Consider the following 21,938-nt stretch of genomic DNA (forward strand, 5'->3'; position numbering starts at 1 on the left):
GGGAAGCAAAGTCTCGGTGACCTCCGCGGGAAGCAAAGTCTCGGTGACCTCCGCGGGAAGCAAAGTCTCGGTGACCTCCGCGGGAAGCAAAGTCTCGGTGACCTCCGCGGGAAGCAAAGTCTCGGTGACCTCCACGGGAAGCAAAGTCTCGGTGACCTCCGCGGGAAGCAAAGTCTCGGTGACCTCCACGGGAAGCAAAGTCTCGGTGACCTCCGCGGGAAGCAAAGTCTCGGTGACCTCCGTGGGAAGCAAATTCTCTGTGACCTCCGCGGGAAGCAAAGTCTCTGTGACCTCCGTGGGAAGCAAATTCTCTGTGACCTCCGCGGGAAGCAGTCTCTGTGACCTCCGCGGGAAGCAGTCTCTGTGACCTCCGCGGGAAGCAGTCTCTGTGACCTCTGCGGGAAGCAAAGCATGCTGATTTACCCCCCCCCCCTCTTTTTTCCCTGGGATAGAAAGAAACACCAACAACTGGGTTCAATGATAAAATAGAGGGAGCATGGGACAAATGGGGGTGGGGAAGAATGAGGGATGGGAAAAGACGCCTGGGGTGGACAAGATGGACACAGAAGGAACTCTCAATAAGGAAAAGCTGGAGATGTGGAAGGGGTCTGGGTGGGTTCAACGAGAGTAGAAACGATCATGGTTTGGGATTGAGGGTGATCTGAGATAATGGTGGTGAATAGCTCTCTTGAAGGCCAAGACGGAAGAATAGGATTGAAGAGAATGTAGAAGTTGGTTCACAGGCAGAAAAGAGGATTGTTCGGAATGTAGATAGGAGGGTTTGCCAGACGGTCCTTTTGGAGAGAGCGAGTTTGAGATTTGTCAGCATTTGAAGACATATTCCAAGTGTATGACAAGCTTGTGATTTTGTCAAGGTTTGAAGCGAAGGAATAATCTACAACCTGTCTGTCAGAAGGATGAGGGATTTCATGGCAGACGGTGGAGTCGTCATTAAATGGATAAAGGGGATTTTGCAGCGAGTCAGAGAGATCATTTATGAAGATCAGAAATAGGGTTGGACCCAGAACACTGCCTTGGGGGGGGGGGGGGGGGGTACTGCAGCCTGAACAAGGAAAGGAGATGAAAGGATTCCATTGAGAGCCACATGTTGGCTGCGAGAGTAGAGGTAGTCGGGAAGCCAAGAGTGGAGTTGGCCTTGGATGCCATTGGCAGAGTTTCGTGAGCATGGTGGGATGCTAGACTGTATCAACAGCTCAACATATGTCTAGAGAGTCTTTAATGAACTTATTTTATTCCAAATAACAATCCAGATAAGAAACCTCTCTGGATCATTCACATCTCACACAAAGTGTGTTGAGATATTGCTGTAGAGTGGCCACTTTTGTTTCTTTGGTTTGTGGATGAATCTTGCAGACATGCTTAATGCACATAACCCCGCTCCCTCCCCCTTCCACTTCCCCCCCCCCCCCACTCCAACCTCCACCCGGTCTTTGGCCAATCCAATGGCATTTCCATGTCGTTTAAAATTCTATCGTATTTCCTTGGTAAATTTTCAATGGGGTGTTGGGGGCAGGAGTTATGGGAGAAATCTTATCTCGAAGCAGAGGATGTCTGGCGATGACGTCATACAGTGCCATTATCAGGCGAGCAGTTTTGGTTTCTGAAGCATCATAAAAGCTTGTCGAGATAATATATTAAGATAATTTTCAAACTGGGAATTGTTTTTTATGGCTTCATTTGTGAAAGCCTTGAATTCTGTATTAATTTCTTTTAAATATTCTGCTCATTAAACATTAAGATCTTTCATTAGTTATTTATTGTTTTCTAACGTTGATTTCTGTACAACCTATCGTTTAAAAATTTATACGACCTAAAACTCGTATTGTATTGCTGTCTCTTCAGAATGTTAAATAACAAATCTCTTCTCATAACAGATATGTCAACCCCAGGCCCAGAGCCTTTGGAGGCCCATACTGTGCAACCCCTTCATTTCTTGGCCTTCAGCAGCGCGTTGGACCCTGGCTTTTGGCACACACTAACTCAGAAAAAGATTGATCATTTCAAGTTGGACGACCTGCCTCAGCCGCTTTGGGCTTCCTTCACCAATGGTGCCTGGCATGGGGATGCAATATTGTGGGGTTAAAGGTCCAAGGCGTTATTTTATTTTTTAGTGAAACTACACTTTTGAGACCAACTTTACTCGGACAAAAATATATCTGCAGCGCGGATGGTAAGTTATTTCACAAGCATACTTCGGATGAAGTCCCATTCCTGGGCGGACGGACGGTATTCTGAGCTCTCGGGGTAAAAGGGGTCTTTGGGCTCCTAAGATAAAAAAAATTTTGAATGATAATGCGAAATAAATGTTTTCGAAAACAAACATTTGTGCATACACATGCAGAATAATAACGAGACGGTGAATTTAAAACAAATGCGTACACTGTAATGTATGAACCAGAAACTGGTGCACCCTGTGTTGCAGAGTTAAGTTGGCTACAGAACAAATATTACAGTCCAAAGCATCATGGAATGTTAAGTATATAATATGGCAAACATCATGGCAAATGGCCTGAAATTGAAAAATGGCCTGGAAGAAAATGCACACACAAACAAAATCATTATTTATCTGTCTACCTCAAGATTTTGCCGAGACAAAACAAATGGTCACTTTTAGCCATGTGATGTAAAATAAAGGAGATAGCGGGACGATCGGATCGACTGAGTTAATTCACACTGTCGTCTCTTGGACGCTGCGGTACTGTCGGACCCTGCTATTTGAAGGGGATATGCTCCTGGAAAATGCCGCAAATATCGGGGCATTGTGTCAATGGAAAAAGGGGGGATAGGTTCCCGGAGGTTAGTGATTCATACGGGAAAAATTAGAAAAACCGCGAATCTGCAGCTAGTGGGGTCTGACAGTATTTCTCTGAATTATCAAAATATGTGTGTGAATATGGTTAATAATTATTTTGGACATAAAAGATACAGACCTAGCTTGTTGTAATGCACATTTATGGTTAATAACTATTTTCTGTAAAGTTTGAAGCTATAGCTTTAACATCGGTAAATGTTTGTTTAAAGCAGGTAAAATGTTTAATTTTTATTTTAATTAATTTATTAATTTTGGGGAGCACGGTTCCGTTGATAGCCGGGGTGCTCAGTTAGTGCCCGAATGCCCGACTCCTCAGTCCGTCCCTGGTTCCATTATATAATGCCAAATACAAGGCACAGCAATGAAGATAGATGATTTACGAATGCAGTGATCTGAAAAGTGTTTTGGGAGGGAGAGTTTTCTGTATTGTATCAATATATCGAGCAGTTTTCTTTGTTTTCGTAGCATTGAACCTGTTGTTTCGCTGCCTAGTTTTTTTTTGTTTCTTTGTTTGTTTGTAGTGCCGAGGCTCGTATGAGAGCTAACACACATAAGCGCACAACAAGAGGGGTGGGCGAGGGAAGGAAAAAACAGTGGGGAACAGAGATATGAGGATATCTGTGGAAGGGAGAGGGATAGGGTGGGGTACACAGGGTAAATAAGATGGACACTTAAGGGACTTACAGGAAGGAAAGCAGGGAATTTGAAGGAAGGTGGGTTTGGGTGGATTTGTGGGGGTAGAAAATATCATGGTTAAATAACTATACTCTGTTATAGTTTAACAACATAACTTGTATATTGTTATGGTTTTAGCTTCTCGGTGGTAAAATAATCAATCTTTAGTATATCGAGTTATTTCGTCGTATTTGTTCAGTTAAGCGCACTGCATGGCATGTGAGTAGATATGCGTTGTGAATATGTTAGATCGGTGTCCATATATGTTCTTTTTACCTCCAGCACTCTTCTCTTTAGCCAATTCTTGCACCGTTCAATGCAGAAACGCCTCCGTGTCCTCTCTTCAATCCCTCAAACACCCATCAAAACCGGTTTGATTGCATTAACCTGTCGAGCAGTTTTATGTTTTACTAGCATTGAACCCTGTCGCTTCACTGACGGCAGTTGAACAACATAACTTGTATATGTTGCAGTACAGAAATGCACTTTATTAACGGTCAATATTTGCAATCATTTTATTCCAGAAACATTTCTGTTTACTGCTAACAACCCAGTGTTAATGTTTTATTACACAGCTGATCCTGTGGGACTTCCACAACGTCTTACCGTGGAATTCAACGCGTTTGACCTGTGAGTCTTTACCACAAAGTGAAATACATTGATTATGGTGGTTCTTTTTATTTTATTTCTATTTTTTTACACTTCATGTATTCTGATTATTACCCCACAAACGCAAAGCGAAAGTGGGGTTAAGCAATTGGCTCACTTCTGTCTGTCTCTCCGTCTACAAACATCAGTTTATGATCGAGGAACAACTTGATTTCAATTGAATGTTATATTTTGAACACAAATCAGAACATAAATTGGAAAAGGAATTTGTGGTTTACGGTACTTTGGGTCTGAACTCGTTCCAATTGCACATGTGCAGAGAGGAGTGAGATAATTTTTAGCCGCGTCTCGCGTAGCGAACGTGGCTCTAAGAGAGCTGGGCGTTGTTCTTGTTCTTGTTCTTGTTCTTGTTGTTGTTCTTCTTCTTCTTCTTCTTCTTCTTCTTCTTCTTCTTCTTCTTCTTCTTCTTCTTCTTCTTGTTGTTCTTCTTCTTCTTGTTCTTCTTCTAGTGAAGACAAAACCTTTAGGAATCGGCTCTTTTATATACAGGATCTGGATCTCCTTAAATACTAAATAAACACTTGTACACATCCTCGCATTGAGGGTGCCTTTTGAGAGCGTCTATCATGAACTTTTAAATATATTCGGACATTTGCTTTAAAGTTTCGAAAAGTTCACGTTACTATTTAAAGATTATTCCATTTAATGTATTGTAATTTCGTAAATACACTATTTTCTCGTCATGAACGACTATTGGCTCTATCAAGGCACATGACAAAATATCAGAAGTTGTTTTTTTCATTTCTTCTTTCTTCTTCTTCTTTCTTCTTCTTCTTTCTTCTTTCTTCTTTCTTCCTTCTTCTTTCTTCCTTCTTCTTTCTTCCTTCTTCTTCTTCCTTCTTCTTCTTCCAAAACCTTTAGGGCGTGGCTCTTGGACACATTTGTCCTTGTTTTAACTCTCTCCCTGTCTGCCAGGCAAACAAAATTGAAAATCATTTTAAACAGGAAGCTTACTATTTTTAAGGACACCGTAAAGGCCAAAAACAATAGGCTCTAAGAACTAATGTAACGTGTAAGTCGTATTTGTTCAGTTAATAAACATCATGGCAAATAAGTTGGTGTAAAACCACCATAAGTTGGTGTAAAAGGTGCTGCATCAATGGCAGGAAACTTCCAGACTTTTTCTTAAATACAAATTTTAAAACAATCATTTTATTTCAATTGAATTATATATGATAGTTGAACACTGCTCATGGTGAGGTGTTTGATGAACTCTCCAGTTCATTTGGCTTTTGGAAGGTTCCATTCTTTTATCACATGCCTTCTGGGTACTACTCTTTATTGAGTACCTTCTACATAGTATTACTCCCCCTCTTTCCCCCCCTTTCCCCCCCTTTCCCCCCCTCTCCCCCTCTTTCTCTCTCATTTTGGATGGAAAGTCGAGGCTCGTAGAAGAGCTACAACACTGAACGAAGCATGAAACAACATAACAAAAGAAACAGTAGATTGAGGGGAGGGATGGGGAAATGCACCAACAGCTGGGTTAAGGAACAAAATGGAGGGAGACTTTAAAAAATAAGACTGTCTGTCTCAAAGCTTACCTGGATCAGGAGAAACAGTCACTCAAAACCCCCACAGACCACCTGAGATCATGAAGTTTTTTTTTAATGCAGTGAACAAACTTTGGTACGTCATGGGTGATGAAGGTCATGGTCAATTGTGATTGAAATTGCTTGTGTAGTTTGAAGAAAAGAACAAATACCTATTTTTTTTTGGGTGGGGGGGTAAAAAAAACCCGCAGACCCCATTAATGAATGCAGAAAGCTTGGTGTTGACTAAATGGTTCGGGTGGTAGGCTTGGGATCCTAGGATCCTGAGTTCAAATCCCATTTTGATGTTGAATTAATACCAGGTGGGGTTGACTCTGCCTGTCATCCTTCTGAGGTCAGAAAGCTGGTATAGTGTGTCGGAGTGGCGACCCATCCAGAATTGTGCCCAACAGCCAAGGAGACTGTTTCGGCAGCACTAACGCTCTGCACAGAGTATGGTCCCAATGGATGGATGGATATTAATGCAGTCAATACACCTTCATTAGGCATCAGATATGAAGCTTGTGGCCAAGTTTTATCAAATTGTTTGTTTGGTTCAAGCGATAATGACTGAAGTGTTTACTGACTCACTGACTAACTCTCACTCATCTACAGACACTACTTTATCACATAAGCTCACCTGGCTAAGGTCCAGGTGAGCTAAAAATGCAGAGGGATGTGGGGAAGAATGAGGGCAAGGGGAGGACACGGGGTGGTCAAGATGGACACATCTGCAAACTCTCTTGAAGGAAAAACTGGAAACTTGGAACAAATTTTTTTCTTTGTTTAATCACAAAGTTTCCTGCTTTAAAACCCCTCCTTCTGAGATAGTAGAAAAAGAAGAAGAAGAAGCAATGGTTCTTCACACAGCGGTTCAAATGGAAACATTTATTATTTGACTAAAGTAGGAACCATTTATAAAGACATGGAAGGAATCCATAAAATTATATACAGTGTAGTAATATTTCTCGAAGCAATAGAAGAATATATAAAAGTACATGGAAGGAGCACAACGACGACGACGACATCGTTCCAGAGCTATCCGTGCCGTGAGACCCTGGCTAACAGAGCTAGACAGGTACCAGTTACAGTGCCCCATTGGAATCTCTGGCAATGAACTGAGTCGATGGGCCTATCACTTTCTAATTACAGTGAAATGGAAACGCAGATGAGAACAAGTATGATGCCTTTTTGCTGGAATCGATGATTCCTTCACCCTGTGTGCCAATCATTTCTGATGAGCTCAACATAGTGGATAAATGTTGAAGATGTATTTTCACTATCTTAGCCCACCTAGTTTGGCAGGCACATTTTAACTGTCATTGAAAAAGTGAACGCTGACGAGATGTCGTGTGCAGCTACTTTCCTGAAAACGCTTCTGTTCGTGCAATAAAACAGTGGCATTCCATTGTATGGAGACTACTCGAAGTTTGGCAAACTCAAGTTTAGACAATTTACTTACTTGATCACATTCCAATTCACCCTGAGGTTCCTACTGTGGGCGGAAACTGACTTTGCAGGAAGTTATGTAATGATTTTGAGCCGACAGACAGGAAGTTTGCAATGAGCCGTTATTATTGCCATCCTCCGTAACTGCCTGATCATATATATATATATATATATATATATATATATATATATATATATATATATATATATATATATATATATATATATATATATATATATATATATATAATTCTTCTTCTCTGTGTTTTTGTGCAGGTAAAAAAAATTTCCTTTTCAAATTTTTGTGTTCACATTTTTGATTGTGTACCCATTGTCATTGTTTGTTGCCAGAAGCTCTGACCAAACCCAGTGCAAGCAAATGTAGGAGGATTTCATTGCTTTATGCTAATAATATTATATACCTGGGCCTCTTCAAGTTGGTGAAAGTGGGGCCCTCTTCAAATTATCAAGAGCCCACTGTGTTGTGAAAAATCATAAAGCACTATGGTGCACTTGAATGTTTTTTTTTTTTCTCAACCTTTATGGATTCTTGCAATTTAACCATGTGGTGTGTGCGTGTGCATTCACGAAGCGTGCTAATGACTGGACATATTTATAGTTTGTTTAGACATGGTGTCTTTGTACTCCACCAGCAAGTCTCCTGTCCCCCCACGTTCCTGCCGGGCACATGGCACCCTGCACAATACCAATACGCTGGATGCTTTCAAAGTTGCAAACAAGCGCGGCCTACTGGATGCAGCTGGACATGAGGTGTGTTCGGTGGAGCAAGAAGATCATGCTATTCCAACATGCTCTTCAAAACATGATGCATGGGATTGACGTTTTCTTTCAGATCTGGGAAGCCATCGTAAGTAGACGAGCTGTGGAAGACCCATCCCTGCTCACCCGCTTTGTGCTGCTCACTTTTGCGGTGAGGAACATGGGGCTTTCATCCCTTCTCGGTTCACATTGATTGTGAAGGTTTAAGCGAATAATCATGAGATGGTGGTGGTGCATTGTATGTCGTGAGTATACCAGTGGAATAATAACTGTCATGGGATCTCTTGAATCCTCAATGTGGTGTTGCGTTTAAGGGTCTATAAAGGTGGGTTTTCTGTCGTAGAACATCAACATATTCCACATAGTGATTAATATGATGCCAAAAGTTGTTTTGTTTATCATTATCGCATTCCACACAGGATCTGAAGAAGTACCATTTTTACTACTGGTTTGCGTTCCCGGCACTGTGCTTCCCTGAGAGCATCGTGATGACCAGTCCTCCTGTTGATCTTGGTGACCTGTACTCTCCGCAGCAAGTTTGTACTGAGGCTGGGGTGCTAGCACAGAAATACATACATGACTACATGACGACATTTTCGCACGCACGCACATACATATATATATACATATATACATATATATATATATATATATATACATATATATATACATATACATATACATATACATATACATATACATATACATATACATATACATATACATATACATATACATATACATATATATATATATATATATATATATATATATATATATATATATATATATATATATATATATATATATTGAATTTTTGCAAATTATAATTGCTGGTTACATCTTCACTGAGGTATAGCAATTAGGAATTCTGCCAGGGTTCAGGTGCCTGCTGGCTCCTGTTGTGGCATCTCTTCAAAATTCTTCTTTGCCCTACAGTGAGTTTCAAGACATCCACCGGCAACATCGAAGACGGTGGTCTTGAAGGCACTCCACAACTCTTCAGGACCTCCCAAAGCACCCAGACCCCCCAAATCTCCACTCAGCTTGTTCGCAAACTCCTCAGCGACCCTCTCATCCTTGAGCTTGCCAACATCCAGCCGATGCTGGGATGGTACCATTCTCCTGGATTTAAGGTGCAACTTCAGAGTTGTTACAACAAGCTGGTGGTCAGTATTGAGGAAATGAGCACTCCAGTAGACCCTGCAGTCCTGGATCATCCTGCAGCGACCATCAACGAGCACATGGTCAATCTCCTTTGCCACACCACCAGCATTGGAATACCAAGTCCAGCGATGACCTTGTGGGCACTGAAACCATGAACCGGTCACACTAAGTCCATGACTTCTTGCAAAGTCAAGGAACTTGGTGCTATTCAGGTTCACAGTTTCAGACCCATGGGGACCAACACATGTCTCATAACCATCCCTGTCAGTTCCAGTTGATGCATTGAAATCCCCCAAGACTAGAAGTGTATCTCGTCTTGGGCACTGATCAACCACAGACTCGAGTGTGGCATTGAATGCATCCTTCACGGTGAGATCACTCACCTCAGTCAGAACATAAACACAGACCAGGGAAATGACACCCAAGGAGTGACGAATCCTTCGTCTCATAATACGCTCGTTGACCGGTGATACCTCAATTATCATTGGAGTCAACTTATTGAACACAGCTACAGCAACTCCTTGGGCATGGTAACCATCAGAGCGACCAGACCAATCGTAGGTGTAACCACCCGCCATGATGTCGCCGCAATCCGGTCTCTGAACCTCAGAGAGTGCTGCAATACCAATGTCCAAACGCTTGAGCTCAGATGATAACAGAGACAGGTGATCATCCTCTCTTAGGAATAGGACATTCCAGGCACCCACCCAAAGGGACCACCTCAGGTTAACCCAAGGAGACCGCCGTCTGGTGGACGACACCTCAGCACCACCCCGACATCCTCTCCTGCAATCTGACCCAGAAATGTTACCCCGTGGTTTCCCTCCTATCATCAAAGATTGGGGGTCCCGAAGGCTTTGCCCCAATCCCGTCATCCTGTGAGCTGCCCTGCGAAGGGAAGCTGCACTGGAGGTACTCCCACGGAGTGGGTTTTCAGATTTCTTTGCGTTTTTGTGTTTTGCGGAATGAAGGGTTTTACGGTGGCCGGAGTGCAAATCCTGCCACCAACCTCCGAATAGGAAGTAACACAACTGCAGAACGACGTCCGCAGACACAGTTGGGCACTAGATATGGATGGCCGTTGGCTCACAAGGAGCTCCTCTGCCCTTTGACAGGTTTTGTTTTTAATCCTGCTTTGTGTCCATATCCAAACGCCCTCCTCACCAAAAAACCTGGTGGGGGGGACGGTTTAGTCGCCGACAACCCGACCATGGAACAGGTTGATACAGGTTTACATGATACCTGTGGCAAGTCACAGATCTGATCTGGCCTGACCTGAAATTTAAGGTTGCTATGAGCAACCTAAGCAAATGAAGGTTGCTAACATTTAAGGTGAAGGTTTGCTATGAGTGAAAACTACAGAAAAGCATGCACGATTTTGCTGACGATTATCAGGGCGAACAGCTCTCTTGGAAAGAAAATTAAAAAAAAGGAGAAGTGATATCCAGGCAGAGGTTGAAAGGGACTGTCATAGGCCCCCTTTATGGGTGAAGGGGCAGCATCTCTTGTGTGGGTGAGTGTGATAAAGCCCTCTGAAAATATGAGGTTTTAAGTATTTAAATACATCTGAGATGGCTTATCGATCATGTTAAAATCACATGATAAGGTCCACTCGGCATGGGAGTGGCCAGGCCGAATCAACAACACTGAAAATTCTGAGCATATCCAAGGACATATCAGCAACATGCCTAACTCGAGTTCCTTCTGATGACTCCAATGCAGTATTTGGTGTTTCGTTTGAGAATTATTTCACTGCCACTTTTCCTGCCTCTTCCAACAGATCTCTGCTCTTCATGCAGCTTATGACGACCTTTGTAGTCAGGAGGGAACCACAGCTCTACCCTGCTTCCTTATTGGCCCCCTTGGGGGTGAAGTTGTTGCTGCGGCTCCACTGCGTGACTGGGAGGCTTTTAATTGTAGACATGCCAAGGTATCATAGGCTGCATCCTCACCATTTTAACTAAATATGGCCTTACCGGTTAACCAACGATGCTTGCCCTGTTTATTCTCAAGTTTTGTTTAAAATATGAAAATCCAAATAAAAAATACTGTAGCAATGAAACATACCTTGTGAGAAACAAAACTCGAGACAATTTTGTGGGAATTATTCGAACCTCACGTTTGTTTATGGCTTGTTTCAAAAGTTTACCCAGCAGTGCAAATCATATGTCCATCACCCTGTGCACTTAGCAGAAGGTTGGGTTAAGCCATTTGTTCACTCTGTCTATCTAACAGATTTCGGTCTATGATCAATGAACTAATTAATTTCGATTGAATTTTATATTTTGAACACGAATCTGAACACTAACCTGCAGTTTAGCAGTACTTTGGCTCTGAATTTGGCAAATTGTATGGATGTCTTAGGATTGCTCGTCCCGAGTGCACATCCGCACTTGCGGTGAAGCAATTACTTCAGTCTGCGCTTCATTCTGGCAATCAAGCAAAATTGAAAATCATTCCAAACAGGAAACTTCCTGTTTTGGGGGTGTCATAAAGGACACAAACAACACGCACGAATAACGAATTTAAAGTGTTAAAGCAGGTGGTGTAAAAGAGGGTGCGTCAATGACGGTAAACCTCCGATTCGATACTTTCTTTGATTTGTTTTTATTTCTACACCCTTTAAAACTTTTATATAATTTCAATTTAATTATATATGTATACACCAAAAAAACGCTCCCTATTTTATACCGAACACCAGAACACAAATCGCCTCCTTTGCACTTCCAAGAACCTTCAGTTTAACAGTAATTATGCAAAATGTTACGCCGTCGCATCCTATCAAATTTGCCGCGCGCACTGATGGGGGAGTAACAGCCAGATTGAGACAAAAATGGTGGCACATAGCGATGCAACCGCAAAGATAACTTCGTCCAAAAGATCTGTTTGTTTCGTGCTTCCTTTTCTCGATGATCATTCCAAAATCATGTTTCTCTGAATAGAGTTGGCAGAAGGTTCAGCTCTAGACTGTTCTGTTTGATCCTTTGGCTGCGTATCGTTGCCATCACGCCTGTTATTCGAAGTTCATGAACAAAGCTAATGTAGATCGTGCTCGAAAACGCTAAACAAGAGTTTCAAAGACCCTTCCCATGTCCCTTTTCTCAAGCATGCGTGGGGTAAGGTGTTCTATGAATTCTAGTTTTAGTTTGAGTTTGACTTTGCTCTTCAAACGTAAACATAAACAAACCATTAATTTCAAACCAAACTTTTGGAAAATCCTGCTAGTTTAACCCTAACTGCATTGGAGGGGGAGGGATATAACTCATCCACTCCATTTTGAAAGATTGTGCTCTATATCGTTTTTGGCTCTGTCTCTCAATAGTGAAAAATTGCTTTAAACAAATTCTAGTTTCTGGATCTTCACCAAAATCGAATCAATTCGTCCTTGTCACACACATAACCTCTCCACACTGTTTCGTCTGAATCCATCCATAACCATTTGCGTTATCCTGCTCACATGAAAACATAATCTCCATCGCCTAAGGTGGCTGAGGTAATAACCTGGCCGAGCAGATGTTTGTGTTGTGTTGTCGGATTGAGTATGGAGTCTAATTTACAAATAAATAAAAGGTTATTGATTACAAATGAAAGGAGTAAATGCTCTGAAGGGTGGGTTAAAGACTCTGACTGGGGTGGGGGGTGGGGCTGAAGGCTCTGACCTGGGGGGGGGGTGGCAAAAGGCTTTGAAGGGTGGGTTAAAGGCTCTGAAGGGGGACTAAAGGCTCTGAAGGGTGGGTTAAAGGCTCTGACTGGGGTGGGGTGGGGCTGAAGGCTCTGACTGGGGGGGCTAAAGGCTCTGAAGGGTGGACTAAAGGTTCTGAAGGGGAGCTAAAGGCTCTGAAGGGTGGGTTAAAGGCTCTGCCTGGGGTGGGGGTAGGGCTGAAGGCTCTGACTGGGGGGGGGTGCTTCAAGGCTCTGACTGGGGGGGAATGGGACTGAAGGCTCTGACTGGGGGGGCGTGGGGCTAAAGGCTCTGAAGGGTGGGCTGAAGGCTCTGACAGGGGTGGGGGATGGGACTGAAGGCTCTGAAGGGTGGGTTAAAGGCTCTGGGGTGGGGGTGGGGCTGAAGGCTCTGACTGTGGGGGGGGCTAAAGGCTCTGAAGAGGGGACTAAAGGTTCTGAAGAGGGGACTAAAGGTTCTGAAGGGGGACTAAAGGTTCTGAAGGGGGACTAAAGGCTCTGACTGGGGGGGGGGGTAAAGGCTCTGACTGGGGGGCTAAACGCTCTGACTTGGGGGGAGGCTAAAGGCTCTGCCCAGGAGGGGGCTAAAGGCTCTGAAAGGTGGGCTGAAAGCTCTGATGTGGGGGGGGGGGGCTAAAGGCTTTGAAGGTGGAGGACTAAAGGCTCTGAAGGGTGGACTAAAGGTTCTGAAGGGGGGACTAAAGGTTCCATTTCAATAGTACATATTTAATAGACATACTCACGTTGCAATATTTCATAATTAATACACTAAAATTCCAAAAGTACATCCAATATATATATATATATATATATATATATATATATATATATATATATATATATATATATATATATATATATATATATATATATATATATATATATATATATATATATATATATATATATATAGCCCATTCTTACCACTCACTGACTCACTGACTGATATGAATGTTCAGTACCTTTCGGGTGATGTGGAAAGCTGAAATTCTGCATGCTGACGGACATCGAAGCCGATACACCAGGAAAAATCACAGAACTGTTCGAAAGCATCTTTAAGTGAAATATCTGAAAATATGTGCAGCCTTGTAGCTGGAGGTCAGTGATACTTGCCTCTAATCATAAAGCTTCTATTTATTATGTACCTCAGTACAAAGTACAGTTCGTTATTGCTTACAATGTGTAAGCATACCCCACTAGTTATGAATATAACCTCTGCTCCACCTCTAAAGCTCTAACCATATTAAGCTGTAATAACCGTCATACAACTCACTACACCTCACTACACTATCAATTGTATGTGGGTCGATCAAGGCTTCAGACAGTGTTTTTTGGTTTTATATATCTATATATAATGGAGCAATTGTTTGCATATCCACTCTATACCCATGGGTTGGACAGCTTGCCTGATGCCACCCGCAATTATATCCTGAAAAAAAAAAATCATACATCCACTGTTTTTGTTTTGTGGTAAGCCTGAGACCTTCAGTAGTGTCATTATCACAATCACCATGCCCTCCCTATAAGTTTTCTGTTCAGTGTAAAACAACCAAAGTGACTGTTAAAAGGATCATCAATTTTTTGGGGCTGATAGGCATCATGGACCTTGTTCAAGCTTGCAGTACCTATAGGCTTCAGGATCTGGTGTCAACGTGTGGCCCAGTGCAATTATAATTATCAGACCTATATCACCACAATGTATTATGTATGCACAGAAGCAGTAGGCATGTTTTGCTTCATGTACGTAACCCAGGTTTTTTTTTATTTTCCGGAGTGATTGAGGCAGCAGTCTGTTGCCTATACACCGTCCAAATAAAGGGACGTGTCAGAAGAACATGTTGCAAGCTTGGACCAAGATCACCTGTCGGGCAGGTATTCTCCTCGTATAGATAAGTAAGGAATGGTTGCGAAGTTTCCAAGCTGACTGCAATTGAACAACTTCCCCCTTCTTGAAGCGTTTCAGCTCAATGAACTGATGATGCCCCCAAGACTCTGCAATGTCAAGAAGCACTGATTGATCCTTAACATGGTGCTGCCCCTTCCCTTGGATGATAAATGTGCAGTCTATTTGACTTTGTTTTATTTCTCTTTCATTTAATTTGTGCTCTTCTTGCAGGTGACAGTCGTGGCCTTTGACCCGTGCACATTGTCCAATCATCCAGGATGGCCGCTACGCAATTTGCTGGTTCTTCTAACACATGTTTGGTAACTCCTAGCATCATGCATATGCTGTGCTCTTCAGGTATCATCTGGTAAATCTATACCATACTAGAACGGCACGAGGTAGAGCACATACCTCCGCCAGGCTGAACAGTTTAAGTTTAATATCCCACTGATAGGCCGGATCTGCATTCGGGCCTCAACTAAAATTTAATCGGCTTGTTCTTGTAACCTAACCAACTCGTCTACCAAGTTTAGTCTGAATTCATCTTTAACTTTTTGAGATATCGTGCGATATAATATACCATTTTAACCCTATCACTTAATGGTGAAGAACCGCTTAAAAATTCTCGGATCCGGATTTTGATTCGGATATTCACCAAAATCTAATCGACTCTTCCTTGTTACATACCCAACCTGCCCACCAAGTTTCGTCCGAATCTGTCCACCTCGTTTTGAGATATTCTGTTCACAACCACAGACAGACGGGGGTGAAAATATAACCTCTATCCACCTTTTGGTGGTGCAGGTAATTAAGTAAGGGAGCACATGAGCTTACAATTGACAACAAGTGGGTTGCTCCCTACTTTCCCATATATCCAAGATATTTGAGATGCACATCAATGTCGAGTATTGTCACTCATGACCAAGCAGTCTTCATTGTGCAAGCCGGGAGAAATTAAATTGAAATGTAACAAACTGGCTGCTGTTGCCCAGTGTTGCCCCTTCGCTCTATCCTTAAGTCTAACTAATCATAATTCTAACACAATTCGACTCCCTTCCTGGGATGAAGCATAGGCATGTGAAGGGACTAAAGGTTGGAGTGGCATGACCTTACCCGGCTTGCTGGCAGAATGCTTCGATGGGACATACCCTCCTTTCAACTAACAATTTGGGGCTCAATGGGCCCTCACAAAACCAAATTTCCCTCTTCCTCTTTCTCCAGTGGCTACAGACATGAAATGGTGTAAAGGGGAAGCATCCCTACTGTAACCTAGTACTTTCAAAACATCTTTATTTTATTTTACTTTAAACCCCCATTAGAGTGGTTCTAGTAACCAATTTACCCGCTGTTTCATGTGCTGGTGCTATTCTTGAAGTTGGGCCTATCCACCAATTTTCTGACATTGGCACAATTTGGAGCTGGGCATTGTGGCTCTCTTCTACAAGCTCCCTGCCTGTTTTGCAATGCAGTACGCCCGAGATCCTGAGGCCACCCCTGAGTGCCACAACACTCCAGCCAAATCATGGGGGCCATCTCTGGCACCCCATACTATGTGCTTCCTGGCACTTACCATCTCGGGTCCCCTCCTGGGCATGCCAAAGAAACCCACTTATCCTGAAAGACATTCGGGATTATCTCACAGGCATTTGCATCAATCAATAACAACCTACAGTTCTGCAGTACCGTTTGTAACTCTGTACAAGGGCTAGGTTAGCAATGTCTAAAGGTGGATGGTGGACAGTTTGATGACTTGCGTTGAAGGGCAATAGAATTCTGTTTTAAGTTCATGCTTTTAATTAACAGAGTTATTTGTACAATTCAAGTGTAATGATATAAGTTGTTCCAAAAAGACCCGGACAACTTTGGTTGTTAATATATTTAAAACCACAAATGATACAACTATACCCTTTTGGTTTATGTGATGCAGAAAGTCAAAGTTTTGTGTACACCATCAATACATTTCAATGTGAGCTCCGTTTGTCGTGCGCAGGACATCAAGGTGGGGGTACACGAGTTATTGTCATGTTCCACCCAGCATGTTTGCGTCCACCAGTGCGCATGCAGCTGTGATCCAAGAACGAAGACCCTACTGGTTTGAAACTTTGATGTTGTCGACAACATCTTTGCAAAAAAAAAAAATCAGAGGGTTATGTCTGGTAATCATGGGGGCCAGGCGGTTGGTCCTTCTCGGCCAATCCAGTGACTTGCGCCTAAGGCCCAATGAGGGGGAGCGCCATCCTGTTGAAAAATAATATCAGGATACAGGTCTTCAATCTGTGGGAAGGTAAATTCTTCCAACATGTTCATGTAAATTGTTGAGGTCACTGTGTCCTCCGCAAAGAAAAACGGACCCACCAAGCGGTCATGGAGAAGGCCACACCACACATTGGCTTTTGGACTGTTACGTACGTGTTCAATGACCGCGTGGGGGGTTTCATAGCCCCAGGTCCTCACATTGTGCCAGTTGACCTTCCCCAATACATGAAAGCAAGCTTCGTCTGCGAACATTGAACATGACCTTTTTTCAGGTAATCTTCGTCATCCTCTATGCGACTGAGCATTTCCAAGGCAAACACCTTGTGTTTGGGTCCATCATCTGGTTTGAGTTCCTGCAGAATCTGCACCTTATTGGCATAAAGCTTCAGTCTTTCATGAAAAATCCTGTGTACAGTGGTAGTCCCAGTTCTCTGGATGCACGACAAATTGATTTTCTGGTACTTCGTTGAAATGATTCACGCACTCGTTCAATGTCTGCTGTACTTGTGCTTGTCCACCGGTACTTTTCTGTTCCTGACCACTTCCTGTCTCTCTTTGAACCTCTTGTTCCACTCTCTGATGCTCGTCCACGATTGCGGATTCCTTCCATACCTTTGTACAGAAATTACGCTGAACTTGCTTGTCGGATCTCGTCTCGATGGACCATTTGACGCACTGAGCTTTCTCCTGTGGAGTTGCCATTTTCTTTTACATTAAACCACCAAATGCAAACCTGAAAATAAAGAAAACTTTATGAGTTTCTGTATCATAGAAAACAAAGGGTATTTTATCATTTGTGGTATTAAATATATTAACAACCAAGGTTGTCCAGGTCTTTTTGGAACACCCTGTATATGTATTTAACTGTGTAGTGATTATGGTGTTGAGTAACATTGAGATGGTGTGTGAGTGATGCTTGCGTTGTGTGTACCCACAGGAGCGTGACACAGGTGGAAGTGCTATGTTTCCGAGATCGTACAACATTTGGCAACAGGAACTCGATGCACAGTTTATTGCTCAGTCTGCACCTGCCCCAACTGCCTTCCACTGGTTAGTCGAGGTTTGCAAGGAGCTCGTGCATCCTGTTAGACATGCCCTGGGAGAACTTGTTGTTACCCCGTGCATACAAATTGAAAAGCTCGGTTAAGCAATTGGTGCACTTTGTCTGTCTGTTTATGATCGAGGAACAACTTCATATCAACTGAATGTTATATTTTGAACATGAAGGGAAAAAATGAACCTGTGGTTTAGCAGCACTTTGGCTCTGAATTTGTCCCAATTGCACAAGTGCAGAGAGGAGTGAGATTAAAAAAAATTTTTAACTCTGGCAGTCAAACAAAATTGAAAATCATTCCAAACAGGAGACTTAGTTTTTATGGATATCGTAAAGGGCATAAACAACAGGCACGATTAACTAAGGGAACGCGGTGAATGAGGTGGTATAAAAGACGTTGCATCAACGGCGGTAAATATTTGAAAACTTTTTTTTTCGGACAATTTTTAAAATATTTATTTTATTTCAAATGAATTATAGGAACTATCCAACATGTTTATAGACACGAGAACTTGGACACGAGAACACAAATCTCCTTATTGGCATTTCCATAAACCTTTCGTGTAGCAGTACTTGGACAAAATATTATAGCATTTTACATAATTTTGACCAATTAAATTTGCTGCTCGCAGACCCCACCCATGTCCTTTTTTTTTTCTCCAGATTGCGCAGTGTAAGGTGTTCTGTGAATGTTCCAGTTATTTTTATTTAAATATCCCTCTTTTAAATAAAAAGAATTCAAACAAGACTGGCAGCTTATCTCTCTCACACTCACACTCTCTCTCTCTCTCTCTCTCTCTCTCTCTCTCTCTCTCTCTCTCTCTCTCTCTCTCTCTCTCTCTCTCTGATGGATAGCATGCTCAACAATGCAGTTCCACTCTTCTTTTCCTCCTACAGACTGTCCCCATATCGCTGGATGGGAGAAGAATGAGAAGGGTTCTTTGGGGCCACGTATGGTTGACCTCAGTGACTGTATGGATCCTTTACGGTAAGACTGGTCCCACTTTGAGTGGTAGTGCTGTGTAGCTCTGGGGATGTTTTGATGCTTTATGCTCAGGTCTTTGCTGAACTCGCTTTGGCTTGAGTTTTGAGACTGTAGGATAAAGATTTCCATATTGAAATGAACTCAGAAGTGTTTCCAGTTGATTTCAAGCCCTTATATATATTCCACACCATGATGTAATAACATGCAGATTCCTTTGTGGTCCTGTATAATGATATATGGCATCACAAAGCTGACAGTGTGACCTGTGCTGCATATGTATATATATTATATATATTTGTTGCATCAATACATGGACCCTCTATAACACTTGAATTTAGGTGTTGGGTCTGCTGTGTTTATTGCCAGTCTTGCAGAATCGTCAGTGGATCTGAACCTGAAGCTGATGCGTTGGCGTTTGGTTCCTTCCCTGAACCTTGACACCATTACAAAAACGCGTTGCCTGCTCCTTGGCGTAGGGACCCTCGGGTGCCATGTGGCGCGTACCCTGCTGGTATATTGAGCAATGATGTGGAGGTGGTTAATTTTTCTTGTGCAGCTCGGGGGCATTTTTTTAAGGCACAATGTGAGGGAAAGATGGGTGGGGTGTGGGAGGGAGAGGGTTGGTTGATGCTAAGTTCGTGTGGTTGCGTTTATTCGTCTTTCATTTAAAAAAAAACAAAAATTGAAATCTAAATCCATCTCGTACCAAAGTGTTTTCTGCTTTGGATTGATGAAGAGATTTTTTTTTTTGTCTGTAGGCTTTATTAATAGTAGAGGCTGCTCTGCATTCCCTGGAAAATTGAGGCTTGGACTGTAATTCTTGCAGCAGCATTTGATACAACCTTTGTTCACACATGAACATCTGTGGTCAAAGTAGCTCATGATGGCATTTCATGCAATCGATAGCATATATCCCATTGTTATCACCATCCATTATGCTTCTCAGTTCAACAAAGCTTCACCACCTGTTCCCCAAAAGAAGAGGTCAGGATAGCGAGAGGTCATCCTGCAGGCCATTGATCCAATATCACCCTTGCTTGGAGATCACTGTTCCAACAGGATTTTGTATGGGAACCTGTCTATATTTGCCGTCAAAATACCTTTCAGTGACGTTTTACCAATCCAGACCAGTTCCTCGTTTAAACTTATTTGGGCTCTGCTAAACAGACGATCTCATGAGAGCGATGTTTTCTCGTGTGTGCCATCTTAGTTCGTCCGGAGCATGAATTGTTAGAAATGCTCCCTTTAGCTTATACCTTTTCGATGAATACAGGTATGGTGTTTCATGCCGGGCCATTCCACATGTTGAATGAACAGGAGAAGTATTGGTTGGTCCACGTCCAGGGATTTATCCTTGCGCATCATTTGTGGTGATGTCCATGCTTTTTGTTTTTCAGCGAGATAAGTTTGAGAATTTAAATTCCTCAACCTGAACATGTTTGATTGAACTTCTGTGTTCGTGTCCATTTGCCTAGTTTTTATCCTCTGTTTTAATTTCTCATGACATGGGCTGCAGGCATGGGGTGTACGTCACATGACGCTGGTTGATAATTCCCGAGTGTCATATTCGAATCCCGTACGACAACCCTTGTATGAATATGAGGACTGTCTTGCCGGGGGGAAGCTAAAGGCACCAACAGCAGCAGAAAAACTCCGCAAGATATTTCCTGGAGTGGTACGTTTGACCTGAGCATCTTATTTCCTTCCTGTCCTGTGCTGGTATTTTAAATATTCAAATGCATTGTGTGGCTCACTTTTGGCTTGCTAATGTATTCCTTCTTCCGCCATGCTTTCTTCATTCCATTGAGAGAATTGATGTATTCATTTGATGGGAAGGCAAAATATATTTAATGGGCATCTTAATGTGTTCAGAGCAAGTTATTTCATTTGCCACTGTGTGATTGCCATCAGATCCTTTGAACGTTGTAGTTACAGGTGGGTCTTGGACAGTCAGAGGAGGATAACATTAACCATGATGTATATTGTAATGGTGGACCATGCACTTCAAATTTAACCCCCCGAGTGAGGTTTGACACCAATTCCCAATGGCTGTTGATTTGACTCATTCTCCTGATTCTGAACCATGCACCAGGCTGACACATCAGTGGTGAGAAATCAGGGTTTATCATCACGAAAATGGGTGGGGAGAACAAGGAAGCAGCACCCTGATAGTTCTTTGTACAATTTAAATCTTCACTCCCCCAGGGAACTACGACGGCTGAAAGCGGAACCTTAACTACTCACGCCACAAAGAGTAAGAAGGGGAGAGGTGAAAATACGGAAAAACCTGGTCCCCACCTGATGACTGTATGGGGTGACAAAGTCTGGTGTGATGGGCAGAGAGAGAAAGAGAGAAAGAGATATGACTGCTTGGGTGACCAGCCAACACGATGGGGCTTCTCCTTGACCAGTGCTCCGGATATGGTTTCTCACATCTCCGTCATTCGGCTTACGCTGTGCTCGGACTGTCAAGCTGACAAGCAGAACAGAAACAACTCTTGGCCTGACCCGACTCTCGACTCTCATGCTCCTGGATTCACGGCTCAACTTTCTCGACTGTAGTGGTTCTGAACTGCCACACACTCTGGTTCCCCCTGCCTCCTCAGCCTCTTTGACCCTGCAACTGTGCACCCATTGGCTCACTGCACAGCTTTTTCTCAATTCTAGTAGTTTCTCTTCGTTTGAGTCCTTGAGATTGCAGTCTTGGTACAGCTTTTATCTTCTGCGCGGTTGCAGGGTCTTGCTTGTATGCCTTCCTCGAGGAGTGGGTAGGAATTTGGTGCATTGCGGAGCAAGCAAAACTATTTGTGAAAGCAACACATAGACAGATTACGAAGGGAATGATTTAAAGAGTTAATAAGGGGGGAATGGTGGGAGGTTTTAAGACGCGTTACGGAGGGGAGAGGTCACATTTATCAACTCCTGAACAAACTTCGACACATGCCTTATTATTTTCACACATAAACCACACACTT

General features: G+C 42.7%; 1 protein-coding gene across 3 annotated transcripts in view; it reads left to right on the forward strand.

Annotated features, from left to right (window-relative positions):
- The window catches only part of ATG7 (autophagy related 7), a 53,913-nt gene that overhangs the window by 17,315 nt on the left and 14,660 nt on the right, over positions 1-21,938 (forward strand). For all 3 annotated transcript variants that reach the window (XR_015050930.1, XM_085853273.1, XM_085853272.1), the window contains exons 2-12: positions 1,896-2,069; positions 4,084-4,138; positions 7,809-7,926; positions 8,009-8,086; positions 8,355-8,471; positions 10,883-11,032; positions 14,900-14,988; positions 17,862-17,974; positions 18,876-18,966; positions 19,330-19,474; positions 20,480-20,638. Coding sequence is in view for 2 of the 3 variants with exons in the window: in XM_085853272.1 (XP_085709398.1) it covers positions 1,896-2,069; positions 4,084-4,138; positions 7,809-7,926; positions 8,009-8,086; positions 8,355-8,471; positions 10,883-11,032; positions 14,900-14,988; positions 17,862-17,974; positions 18,876-18,966; positions 19,330-19,474; positions 20,480-20,638 (1,289 nt within the window). In the remaining variant the exon portion in view is untranslated. The remainder of the gene's footprint in view (positions 1-1,895; positions 2,070-4,083; positions 4,139-7,808; positions 7,927-8,008; positions 8,087-8,354; positions 8,472-10,882; positions 11,033-14,899; positions 14,989-17,861; positions 17,975-18,875; positions 18,967-19,329; positions 19,475-20,479; positions 20,639-21,938) is intronic.

Source organism: Eptatretus burgeri, chromosome 13 (genome assembly GCF_056783735.1).
Source record: "Eptatretus burgeri isolate ZD-2024b chromosome 13, Ebu_testis_v1, whole genome shotgun sequence".
In the NCBI taxonomy this organism is placed as follows: Eukaryota; Metazoa; Chordata; class Myxini; order Myxiniformes; family Myxinidae; genus Eptatretus; species Eptatretus burgeri.